This window comes from Sorex fumeus, unplaced genomic scaffold (assembly GCF_029834395.1).
Source record: "Sorex fumeus unplaced genomic scaffold, SorFum_2.1 ptg000086l, whole genome shotgun sequence".
Classification (NCBI taxonomy): domain Eukaryota; kingdom Metazoa; phylum Chordata; class Mammalia; order Eulipotyphla; family Soricidae; genus Sorex; species Sorex fumeus.
In genome coordinates this window covers 7,790,415-7,803,169 of record NW_026606143.1, presented here as the reverse complement: position 1 = coordinate 7,803,169, position 12,755 = coordinate 7,790,415, and the positions used below count along the sequence as shown (strand labels likewise).

Below are 12,755 nucleotides of genomic sequence, written 5' to 3'. Positions count from 1 at the left end.
GGCAGAACTTACATCGGCAAGGGGGGAGGCGCTAGAGGGCGGGACTACGTCTTACGTGATGACGTCTAGGCCTCCGAGTGGGTATATTAACCCAGTGGCGGCGCCGTCTGCTCCAGAGCTGCAGATCTCCCGTGAGAGGTCCTTCGTGGAGAATCAAGCACTCACTCAGCGGAAGACTCCGAGTTCTCGGTACTCTTCAGGGATGAGTCATGTGGCGGTGGAAAATGCGCTCGGGCTGGACCAGCAGGTGAGCTTCAAGAGCGGAATTGGGTAGTTGCTGAATGCGTCCCTCAGCCTAACCCAGCTGATGGCGCAGCGCTGAGGGGCATCTTTCATTCCCCATTAGCGGGGCTCCTCAAGCTGGAGAGTGCTTATGCCCTGGGGCTGCGGCCGACCGGGGAGGCGGCTGCAGTACTGGGGTGGGGGGCAGTCGCTCGGGCCGGGGCGCGGGCTTGGCTCGCGGTATTGTCCCCGGGCCGAGCACAATGGCGGCTTTTGTGCGTGCGTGCGCAGGCGGGCTGGGGGGGGGGGGGCATGGGGTGTGTGCGCGCACCCGCGGAGTCACGTACGCGCGCACCTCGACATAGGAGTGACCCACGCCTTGGGGTGAGGGGTGCGCGGGCCGGAGGGGGGCGCTGCGCGCGGCTGGAGGTGCCTCAGGGCCGTTTTCCTGCTTGAGCGCGCGGCCCGGATCCAGCTCCTCAGTGCTGGTGGCGCCAGCGTGTGAGTGCGCGCGCGCGCGCAGGAACGAGAGCGCGCGGGAACGGGAAGGGGCTGGCGGTCCTGGAATGTGGGAGGGGGCGGCGCGGGGGGGGGGCTCCCGGGCTCGGGGTAATGGCGACCGCCTCCTTTGTGTGGTGCAAGGTGGTTGGGTGGCGCTGCGGGGCCCGCTAGCGGGCGAGAGGGTGGCGGGGATGGATCCCGAGCGGAGATTGCGCCGGGCAGCCGCTGGCTCCCGGGCTTCCCGGCCTCGGCCGGCTCGCTCCATCCCGCGCTCCGCGGGGCTCTCAAAAGCCCGGGGCCGCGGCGGGCGAGGCCGCGTTTCCGGAGTGGAAAGTTTTGTGACGCAGAAGATTCGGGAGAAGTGTGGGGGGGGGTGAGGGGAGGGAGTCACCGGCCGCGGCGGGTGCCGCGGCGCCCGGCCCTAGAGAGAGCGCGGTGGAACGCGGCTGTTAACTAGCCTTGGCTTATGGACTTGGAGCGCCCCTTTAATTACAGAATCACTCTGTGGCCCTTTGGCCCCGGGCCGCGCTCGGAGGCACACAGAGAGCCCTGGAGGGTCTGAGCGGGGCTCCTAAGATGTGAGTGGTAGCAGGTCCCGAGTGAGCAAGGGGGGGGGGGGAAATAGTTTTGTTGACTTGTTGCTCCTTTCGGAGTTCGATTTTGAAATGGGTCAGAGGCCCCGGGGCCGACTTTGAAGCCAGAATTTCCTAGTCTGCGGGTTTGGAGGGAAGGGGAGAGAGGGAGGATACGTGATGGGGAGGGAGCCAGTGTGGCAGGAAGTGGGCATCTCTGCAGCCGTGGCACCCGGCTACAGACCGGCACTTCCGTGGGCTGTCTGGGAACCCAAGCTGCCTACCCGGAGCTCCAGGACAACCCTGAACCGAGGCTTTGCGACACGCACACATTAGTAATCGAATGTGCAGTGAATTGGAGCACTGATGGACACAATCTAATTCCCAGAGCCAGGCTCTGTGGAGTTTGAAGATGCTCCCCCCCCCCCCCCCGCAGCCATTGGCAACGCTCTGTCGAGTTTGAACTCTTCCCCCCCCCCACCTCCCAGAGAACAAAAAGGTTGCAAGTGCGAACCAAAAACCTCACCTCCGTAATTGATAGAATTGAGGACAGCAGGGAGGAATACCCCCAGTCATTAGCAGTTTTTAACGAGAAATCCTAACACCACCAAGTACTGTTTCATTGTTTCATGTTTTCCAATAATCAACTTACACCGAAACTTGCCCCCAAAGGACGTTCAATATAGTATCAATTCTGTTGAGGGTCACTCGGAGTGAAAGCGCTCAGCGTTTTTGCTAATAGATGTTACAAATGAGGAAGGTGCCTAAAAAGTGCAGTGTGCATTTGTTTCTTTTTTGGGGCGCAGTTGGGGTTTGCAACATCTGGCTCTAATTTTTAGTAACACCATAGATGGTGCTTGGCGATTTCACCAGCATTTTGAACTTTAAACAGAGGACCTCTTAGGCTCTTGCACTTTGTAAAGAGTTGACAGCAGGACTGTGTGTCTTTTGCAGTTTTACAAAATAGGTTTCTTCTTGCATGTAGTGTGAATAACAAATTTGGACGGCGTTCCTCTGGGTGGTCTCCGCATCTTGGTGTGCTGCTTTATGCAGTAACATCACGCCAGTGTTGCATCTGCTTAGAACCTTGAAGTTTTTCACTGCACATTCTGGATCCCATTTTAACTAGATAGTTTCACAGCCCTCCAGTAAGGGCCGGGCAATAGTGCTAGTAAAGGCTAGCTGGTAGGACTAGTTCTCGGGGCAGTATTATTTCCACAGGCAGCTAACTATTTCCCTTTCTTCTAGTTCGCTGGCCTAGACCTGAACTCTTCAGATAATCAGAGTGGAGGAAGTACAGCTAGCAGTAAGTAAACCATGTAATGCTTCTGCTGAATATTAGTTCTTTTGTTTGACTTGTTCAAATTTAACCCCTTCAAATTTTGCTGGGGGTGGGGAAGCATATAGACAAAGGATTACTGTCACTACTTAGTGACCAATCCAGTGGCTAAAAAGCCTTGTGGTCTTTTGGTAACAAAAGGGGGCTAGGCTAGTTTTCTTGGGTAAAAGCAAGACATCATTAGACCGTAAAGCAGCCCTTATAGTTAACTCCAAGAAGGGATGCTCTTCTCCTTAGAGGAAATCTCCTATATATAAAGTTTAGTTTAAGGGAACATGCCTACTTATTTGCTACAGAAAAAGGAGCTTTATCGGACTCTTGGGAAGATGTGGGTAAGATTTTAAATGCTGTATTTTTTGAAAAAGTTTTTGGAGGGGGGTTATTAGGGGACAGTGTTGGGGGGGGGGTCTACTTCTGTCTCCATAGCAGGGGGAGACATCTACCATGTAGTGGTGGGATTGAACCCAGGCCCACCCTTACACAGTGTTGTCTTTGAAAAATAAGTAAGAGTAACATTTCATTTTACTGCTTAAGAGGGACTTATAGACCTAGCTAGATGAGACCAGTATTGAGGTGTTAGGGAATCTTGGTGATTGATGATTGTCAGCTCTCTTACAGGCACAGGCATTGTTTTGAATTTCACCTTAATTTGTTATGCTAAGGATATGTCAAAATTGATCATTTGAATAGTGATCCTTTGCTATTAATCCAGAAGTTGAGAAGGACATCAAATTGCAGACTTTTGTAATACAAAAGAGATTTGATTTTTCTTGGATATTTTAATTTTGCTTACATATTGTTGAGATTGCATTTGTCTACATACATTTAGCTGTTGACTTAATTCAGCAAGTCTTGTGACCTCCCGTCCCGCCCCATCCCTGGAACCACATGTGGTCCCCAGCCACTGCCAGGAATAGCCCCTGAAGAGCACCAGTTGTGATCCAGCCCCCCAAAATACCACCCCCCCCCAAAAAAGCAAAAAAACAGGCCTCCCGACTAGGGGGATAGCTCAACTTAAAAAATAAGAAAACCCAAGAAACTGGCCAGTCCAAACTTGTAGTTTCTTGAACATTTTCCCCTTTTGCAGCATTGCCACTATATTTTGGAAATTGGAAGAATAGAAACAAAAAGGCCTTGGTGGCAAATTGTGTGATTTATTATTGTATAATAGGCAGTTTTTATGTTCATTTTAATAAAGCTCTCATACAGATATAGTGATTAAACAGACAAAAGCACAACATCCAATAGATGTGTTGTAAGTTGAATGCATTTGTGGGTTTTAACAGATTCCAATCAAATTGTTTGCCAAGTCGCCCTTCCCCTTCAGAATTCTCCATTTAAAGCAGTAACCCATTTAAAATTTCACTTTTCAGATTTCAAGTAGTCAAAATGGAAAGCCTGTGAGAGTTAAAGCTTTTTCCAGGATTATTTTATTGTTGAGTAGAAAGTTTGGTAAAAAGCCCTAACTTGAACATTTGTGGCATTTTTTTTTTTTTCAGAAGGACGCTATATTCCTCCTCACTTACGGAACCGAGAGGCTACTAAAGGTAAATTTATACAGATCCAATCCTTACTGTTTGAAGGCAGAACCAACCTTAGAGAATGGGTGATTGCTCTGTTTCCTAGTACAACATTCGAATTCACTCCTTTTGGGAAAACTCATCTATATTTCACGGTAGAATGGTTCTTAATGGTTTTCTCGGCATATGACTAGTGTTTGTAATTAAATCCTGACTTCAATTTGAAACAGGTAAGTAGATGCCGTACTGTTTAAACTAAATTACGTGATGATAACCCAGTTTCTTGTCTTGCAGAGGTGTCAAAATGGTGCTGGTGCTAAATGGAAAGGATTACGATTACGACACTAGATGAGTCAGAATTTAGCAAATCCGCACCGTTTTATTTCTCCATCTTTAATTCTCCTAGCAAACCCTCCAGCCCACCAAGAATAGTGGAGGGGTTCTGACTCAAGGAGTCTTGTTTCAAGTATTGTCAATTTATTGATGGACTTTTGCTTTTTATTGAAGGGTTCTACGATAAAGACAGCTCAGGGTGGAGTTCCAGTAAAGATAAGGATGCATACAGCAGTTTTGGATCCCGTGGTGATTCCAGGGGAAAGTCTAGCTTCTTCAGTGATCGAGGGAGTGGATCACGGGGAAGGTAAGCGGTTTCTGCTTGTTTTACATGTAGATAGAAACTTAGGAATTAGCCCTTTAATTGGTAAGTTCTAGTTCTTGTGCTGACCATTAGCTTATTCGGTGGCGAAGCACCTACCTGGATGTTACACATGATGTCTGTTTAGTCATTTAGTATTTTCTTACCTGTTGAACTTGGTACATAGGAGTTAAGAGTAAAATAACATGCCCATTAGCATAATAAAATTAATTTTTATATATTTCTTAAAGTGAGTTTGTCTAGTGAATGCCCTGAGTTGGTTGACGTTTTTATGTGGGTATATTATATAACAACTTTTTAAACACCTTATATTTCTGATTATGCAAGTGTGGCACCTCTCATGCACCTCATAGCTGTGGTTAGTCCTGTGTGTCCTGATTTTTCGCAAACAGGCCTAAAACTAAAACATCTTAATCCAGGTAAGGATTGTTTTCTACCTTTTATCCAAAGTCTGTCACACTGGTAAGTTGTCCTTAAATGACATCCTAGTATAACTGGGACAATGGATGTTTGGTATGCTGTTCTTTTTTCCTCCTGCTAAATATATCTGGATGAGAACTTTTAAATGGAAGTAATGTGCTGATTTCAAAGATGGGAGACTTTAATTTTGAATTTCGTCATGTGAGATCTGTGTGGGGTCTATAAGTTATACAGAAGTGATACTCATTTGATCACTTACATAACTATGATCTGGCTAGAGGACCTTATTTATTGAGAGAAGGCATGGAAGATTTGATACCCTTTCACATTAGCGGGCAGAATTCTGTTTGCAGTTCTAGAGTGGCGGTAGGAGTCTGATTGTGGATCAGGAATCTGGTTGCATGAATTGCTTGTGCTTTTCAGGTTTGATGATCGTGGACGGAGTGATTATGATAGCATTGGTGGCCGCGGTGACAGAAGTGGCTTTGGCAAATTTGAACGTGGTGGGAATAGTCGCTGGTGTGACAAATCGGATGAAGATGACTGGTCAAAGCCACTCCCTCCAAGTGAACGCTTGGAACAGTAAGTTTTTGGAATATATAGCAATTATAACTAAGCTTTATGAATCCTCAGCTTAACTAATACTAACAACCTTTTGATTCCAGGGAACTCTTTTCTGGGGGCAACACTGGGATTAACTTTGAGAAATATGATGACATTCCAGTTGAGGCAACAGGAAATAACTGCCCTCCACACATTGAAAGTGTAAGTATTCAATGTTACTGCTACTCATCATTTGACCTCAAAATAGGAATCTGCTCAAATAAAGTGTATGTAGGAAGGAGATTGTTGAAGGAAGATTGTTGATGATGACGATGTTTGCCCCCCTCAAAATGTCACGTACATTAGGCAAATGCACTAAAAGTGTATGTAGGTTATTAACTATTTTCCATTGTTATATCAGTGTAAGACAAAAGCGGTTCCACATAGTGTTCAAGCTATCTGATCCTGTTGAATTTCTTACCAGTTCAGCGATGTTGAGATGGGCGAAATTATTATGGGGAACATTGAGCTTACTCGCTACACTCGTCCAACTCCAGTGCAAAAGCATGCTATACCTATTATCAAAGAGAAGAGAGACTTGATGGCATGTGCCCAAACAGGTAAGCTCACTGGGTGAGATAGTCTTAACAGGCTGCTCTCAAAATTAGCACCAAAGAAAATACATCAAGTTCTTGGAAATTTCACATGGAAACTTGAGCCATGTTTTTTAGCCTATTTTGCTTGAACTAATTGCTGGGTGGCATCTGTCCCTTGAAATCAGTACTCTGATACTGCTACTTCTGTTGGTGGAAAAGTTAGTGTGAAATGTATCTGGACTAACAAGGAGAAGACTTGAGGTGGGAAATATACTTCTGTGGCTCAAGTAATGTGATCTTTGTAGGGAGTTTATTGGGGAGGGAAAGAGAGAGAGAAGGAAGCTTGGGGTTTCCATCTCTAAATTGGATCCAAGCTTTATTATCTTGAGTCTGTGACCAGTTTGAAAAAAGGATGGCAAAATGTCCCTAGGGCTTTAGAAAACATAGTACTTAACCGACATAACTCTTTGAGGCCAAATTCTCTGCATTTTGCTAGACATGGAGAAATTTTATTTGAGCATAAAGTAACACTAAATTAACTAGTAGGATGGTTAACAAAACTGTCTTTACCGGTAGTTATTCAAAGTAACAAATAGTGGGGTTTTGTTGTTGTTGAGTAATATATTTTCTTGATAGGATCTGGGAAAACTGCGGCATTTCTCTTGCCCATCTTGAGCCAGATTTATGCGGATGGTCCGGGCGAGGCTCTGAGGGCCATGAAGGTAAATATTTCTTTATAACATGGGAAATTATTCTAGGACTTTATAGGAACCATAAAGGCTTAGTCCAGTCTAATGAAAAGCACATTTTCAGGTGTAATCTGCAAATTAAAAGGGGAAGTTGCTGTAATGAACATGTAAAACTGATAAGGGAATTCTATGAACATGTAAAGCAGATGAGAGTTTAACATATAAATTATTGCTTAGGAAAATGGAAGGTATGGACGTCGCAAACAATACCCCATTTCCTTGGTATTGGCACCAACTAGAGAATTGGCAGTACAGATCTATGAGGAAGCTAGAAAAGTAAGTATGCATTAAGTGTGATTGCTGCTTTCCTTGCTGATCATGACAGAAATGTTTAGTGGCCACATAAATTTTTCTCGGCCTTGAAGGTGATAAAATTTCTTTACTTACAGTTTTCATACCGATCAAGAGTTCGTCCTTGTGTGGTTTATGGTGGTGCCGATATTGGTCAGCAGATTCGAGACTTAGAACGTGGGTGCCACTTACTAGTAGCCACTCCAGGACGTCTGGTGGATATGATGGAAAGAGGAAAGATTGGCTTAGACTTCTGCAAGTATGTTAATTTGTTAATGTGTGGAATGCAACATTAATTTTTTAAAAAAATACTGGCAATTAGGATAGGGGAGATGGCTCTGAGGGTTTGAGCAGATTTTACATGCGGAAACCTGAGTTCTGTGCCTGTTCCTCAGCCAAATGACTGACCATTTTTATTGCGGTCTTCGTTAGAATGTCTCTGATTTTAACATCAGTGAGTGATGTATTTTCGTATTTTAACTTAGCAAAAAATAAATACCGATGATTATTATGTGACATTTCTTAGTGCTGAGCCACATTCCTGGCCCTTTGTGGCAGAATCTTGATCTTTGAAGTCCACATGCCTTATACTTAGAGCTAACTACTGTACTAAAGAACAGCCCGCATTCTAAATGGAATTGTTTTTCGTAACAGATACTTGGTGTTGGATGAAGCCGATCGGATGTTGGATATGGGGTTTGAACCTCAGATCCGCAGAATAGTTGAACAAGATACAATGCCACCAAAGGGAGTTCGCCACACTATGATGTTCAGTGCTACATTCCCTAAGGAAATTCAGGTAATTGATGCTGGATGTTAAATAATTTCATTTACTCAGGAATTTGTTTGCCTGGAAAGATAATCAACTTAATCTTTCAGATACTTGCTCGTGATTTCTTGGATGAGTATATCTTTTTGGCTGTTGGAAGAGTTGGCTCTACCTCTGAAAACATTACACAGAAAGTGGTTTGGGTGGAAGACTTGGACAAGCGGTCATTTCTTCTTGACCTTCTAAATGCAACAGGTAAGATACTGCTCTGGTGCCTTAGTGTAATGGGCATTTGTTGCATTTCCTCCCAAGCTGCTGGTGGTGACTAAAATCTAATTTTCTTTAAAATTCAGGCAAGGATTCACTGACTTTAGTGTTTGTGGAGACCAAGAAAGGCGCAGATTCTCTGGAGGATTTCCTGTACCATGAAGGTTATGCTTGTACCAGTATCCATGGAGACCGATCGCAGAGAGATAGAGAAGAGGCCCTGCACCAGTTCCGTTCAGGAAAAAGTCCAATTTTGGTGGCTACAGCAGTATGTATATTATGATCTTATGGTTTTTCAAATTCAGCATGGTCAGTGATTCACTTTCCTTTAAAAGTGAGCTGTGTGTAACAGAAGTTATCTCCCAGGTAGCGGCAAGAGGACTGGACATATCAAATGTGAAGCATGTCATCAATTTTGACTTACCAAGTGATATTGAAGAGTATGTACATCGCATAGGCCGTACAGGACGTGTGGGGAACCTTGGTAAGTGGTTAATGTTTTGGTGGTTTATTTTTTTCATCATGCTGCATATAGCAAAGGAAATTGAAATATATTGTCCAAGTAACACAGTGAAAGTGCTCTCTCCCCTAGTAGAGGTGACAAAAGATTTTTGAGTTGGTTAAATGGGAACTTGTAAACTTTTGGGTACATATGTGGAAATGTAAATAGCTGTGCCACTTGATGAGAGACCTAATACATACTTTTGGAACTGTTCTAGGCCTTGCCACCTCATTCTTTAATGAAAGGAATGCGAATATTACCAAGGATTTGTTGGATCTTCTTGTTGAGGCAAAACAAGAAGTGCCGTCCTGGTTAGAAAACATGGCTTACGAACACCACTACAAGGGGAGCAGTCGCGGCCGATCCAAGAGGTGAGGCAACAGATGACCTCAAGTTGGGGGTGGGGTGGTGCGCGTTGTGCCCATAGTTAAACCGAGAAGTTTGGAACATGTCTACTTGCCTCAGGCTGCCTCCACCCTTTGGAAAGGGCAGCACCGAATTGATGACCAACCTTGACTGCTGGGGCCTTTCAGATTGCTGTGGAGGAAAGGGCTGGGGTGGCCTTGGGAAGTTTTAACAGAAATTGGGGCTGTGGAGTGAGATTTTGTCTCCTTTCGTCCATTTAGTAGTAGATTCAGCGGAGGCTTTGGTGCCCGGGACTACAGACAGAGCAGCGGTGCCAGCAGCTCCAGCTTCAGCAGCAGCCGCACCAGCAGCAGCCGCAGTGGGGGCGGCGGCCATGGGGGCAGCAGAGGATTTGGTGGAGGTGATGTGGATTTGCTTTTCATACATGAGACTGGGGGAGGGTTTGGCCTGGGCGTCCTGTACCTTGGCATCACGGTGCTTAAGGGAACAAATGCTTGTCTCCCATAATGACAGACTTAATTTCTCTTTTTTTAAATCTCATTAGGTGGCTATGGAGGCTTTTACAACAGTGATGGATACGGAGGAAACTACAACTCCCAGGGGGTTGACTGGTGGGGTAACTGAACCTACTTCGCAGTAGGTCACCCTGCCAAACAAGCTAATATGGAAACCACATGTAACTTAGCCAGACTATACCTTGTGTAGCTTCAAGAACTCGCAGTACATTACCAGCTGTGATTCTCCACTGAAATTTTTTTTTTAAGGGAGCTCAAGGTCACATGAAGAGATGAAAGGAACAATCAGCAGCCCTGTTCAGAAGGTGGTTTGAAGACTTCATTGCTGTAGTTTGGATTAACTCCCCTCCCGCCAAGCCCCATCCCAAACTGCATTTATAATTTTGTGACTGAGGATCATTTGTTTGTTAATGTACTGTGCCTTTAACTTTAGACAACTTTTTATTTTGATGTCCTGTTGGCTCAGTAATGCTCAAGATATCAATTGTTTTGACAAAATAAATTTACTGAACTTGGGCTAAAATCAAACCTTGGCACACAGGTGTGATACAACTTAACAGGAATCATCGATTCATCCATAAATATTATAAGGAAAACACTTATGCGATAACCTGCATTAGGGCTTTTTGATACTTGCAGATCGGGGGAAAACAAACAACAAATGTCTTGAAGCATATTAATGGAATTAGTTTCTAATGTGGCAAACTGTATTACGTTAAAATTCTGATTTGCTCACTCTATCCTGGATAGGTATTTAGAACCTGATAGTCTTTATAAACAAGCCATTCCAGTCATGATGAGGTGATGTATGAGTACATGCATACATTCAAAGCACTGTTTTCAAAGTTAATGCAAGTAAATACAGCAATTCCTCTTTCAATGTTTAGGCAGATCATTAATCATGAGCTAGCCAAATGTGGGCATATTATTACAGGGAAAGTTTAAAGGTCTGATAACTTGAAATAGGTTTTTAGGAGAATTCATCTACTTAGACTTTTTAAAATGCCTGCCATAAGTGAAATTGAAATGGTAGAATGGCTGACCACAGCAATGACCAGCCCTCGTTAGGGCCCTGGATGATTTTTGGTCTAATAACGCATGCTAGTGTTGATGTTTTTTGGTCAAGAAGGTATGAACAGGAAGAATTAATGCAGCAGGCTTTATTTTAAATGCCGATTCACATTACTCTGTTCAAGCTGCGTTGAGATGTTAAACTGGCTTACTATATAGACTTTGTAAAAATGGCTCCAGAAGAGTAACAAACTGAAATCTTTGAGATCACACAGGTTGGAAATATGTACATAACTGCACAAGGTGTCAATTCTGCTATACAGTGCAGTTTTAGTCAGTTTTAGTTGCATAGGTTTCCATTGTATTTATAGTCTGTTTATGCTAAATCTGGCCAAAGATGAGCATTGTCCACCACTAAAATGCCTCTGCCACTTTGAATTCTGGGCTAATTTTGTGGCCAGAATGCGGTGATCAAAACGCTCAATCTTTTTACAGTGGCACAGGAAGACTGGCAAAAATTTCCTAAAGTGCAATAGATTTTCAAGTGTATTGTGCCTTGTTCTAAAACTTTTATTAAGTAGGTGCACTTGACAGTATTGAGGTCATTTGTTATGGTGCTATTTCAATTAGTCTAGGTTTAGGCCCTTGTACATTTTGCCCATAACTTTTTACAAAATACTTCTTTTATTGCACATTCAGAGAATTTTATATATATGTCTTGTGTGCGTGTCCTTAAACTTCCAATCTTATTTTGTCTCTTGGAGATTGTTGAACGCAGCTTGTCTAGGAAGGGGATGGGAGGACTAGATTCTAAAATTTATTTGGGACCATGGGAATGATAGTTGGGAAGAAAACTCTTTGCACACGACAGATTTCTAGATACTTTTTGCTGCTAGTTTTATGTAATATTTATTGAACATTTTGACAAATATTTATTTTTGTAAGCCTAAAAGTGATTCTTTGAAAGTTAAAGAAACTTGACCAAAAGACAGTACAAAAACACTGGCACTTGAATGTTGAATGTCACCGTATGCGTGAAATTATATATTTCGGGGTAGTGTGAGCTTTTAATGTTAAGTCATATTAAACTCTTAAGTCAAATTAAGCAGACCCGGCATTGGCAGTGTAGCCATAACTTTCTGATGTTAGTAAAAACAAAATTGGCGACTTGAAATTATATCATGCCAAGGTTTTGATACACTTGTCTTAAGATATTAATGAAAACACTTCAAAACACTGATACGAAGTGTCCAGATTCTCAGATGTTTGTTGCGTGAGTTTTGTTTAGTTGTGTGTATTTTTTTTTCCAGTGAATGTCTGGCACATTGCAATCCTCAAACATGTGGTTATCTTTGTTGTATTGGCATAACCAGTGACTTGTACATTCAGCGATAGCATTTGAGCAAGTTTTATCGCAAGCAAATAAAATAATTTCAGTTAATAAGGTTTCAAAATTACTTATGAGTGGATTTAAACTTGCTGAATGTAAAGATTGAACTTCAAGTCACTGTAGCTTTAGTAATTGCTTATTGTATTAGTTTAGATGCTAGCACTGCATGTGCTGTGCATATTCTGATTTTATTAAAATAAAAAGTTGAACTGCACAGTCTCTTGTTTTCAATTGTGGTTTATAATTAGAGGTGAAAATAAAGTTGTGCTCTGCCTGAAGAATTGTAAGATGTAATTTTTTTTGCGGTCCAATGTTAATTTTGAGATGCTTTACAGAAGCTGAATCCCTTAGATAACCTGAGTGTGTTAGAAGATAAGATGGTGTTGGTTTGGAGTGGGGGCGGGGGGGAAGGATTTTTTATAGTGGATGGAAATCAAGGTCCTTGATGCACAGCAGGTATTACAGGTTGGTTTGAACTCGGCTTAATACGGATTGGGGTCCTTGTTCTAAGCTTTTGACTTTGTGAG

General features: G+C 43.3%; 2 protein-coding genes across 3 annotated transcripts in view; one reads left to right on the top strand and one right to left on the bottom strand.

Annotated features, from left to right (window-relative positions):
* CASK (calcium/calmodulin dependent serine protein kinase) overlaps nt 1-12,755 on the bottom strand; it is a 998,363-nt gene that overhangs the window by 267,724 nt on the left and 717,884 nt on the right. The window lies entirely within an intron of this gene.
* On the top strand, nt 101-12,442 carry DDX3X (DEAD-box helicase 3 X-linked). 2 transcript variants are annotated; one of them, XM_056131354.1, is made up of 17 exons: nt 101-247; nt 2,544-2,601; nt 4,134-4,181; nt 4,662-4,794; nt 5,653-5,811; nt 5,895-5,994; nt 6,257-6,392; nt 7,005-7,090; nt 7,295-7,393; nt 7,507-7,667; nt 8,063-8,207; nt 8,288-8,432; nt 8,531-8,712; nt 8,811-8,928; nt 9,164-9,317; nt 9,576-9,712; nt 9,857-12,442. In XM_056131354.1, exons 1-17 carry the CDS (start codon nt 203-205, stop codon nt 9,934-9,936), a joined length of 1,986 nt encoding a protein of 661 aa, XP_055987329.1. In that variant the 5' UTR covers nt 101-202; the 3' UTR covers nt 9,937-12,442. The 2 variants fall into 2 exon arrangements, with proteins under 2 accessions (XP_055987329.1, XP_055987328.1); XM_056131353.1 differs by having other exon boundaries at nt 9,573-9,712.

Coding starts and splice junctions, on each gene's coding strand:
- DDX3X (XM_056131353.1), top strand. CDS start 203: ATGAGTCATGTGGCGGTGGAAAATGCGCTCGGGCTGGACCAGCAG. Junction 4,182..4,661: donor GAACCGAGAGGCTACTAAAG/GTAAATTTATAC, acceptor TTTTTATTGAAG/GGTTCTACGATAAAGACAGC. Junction 9,713..9,856: donor CAGCAGAGGATTTGGTGGAG/GTGATGTGGATT, acceptor AAATCTCATTAG/GTGGCTATGGAGGCTTTTAC.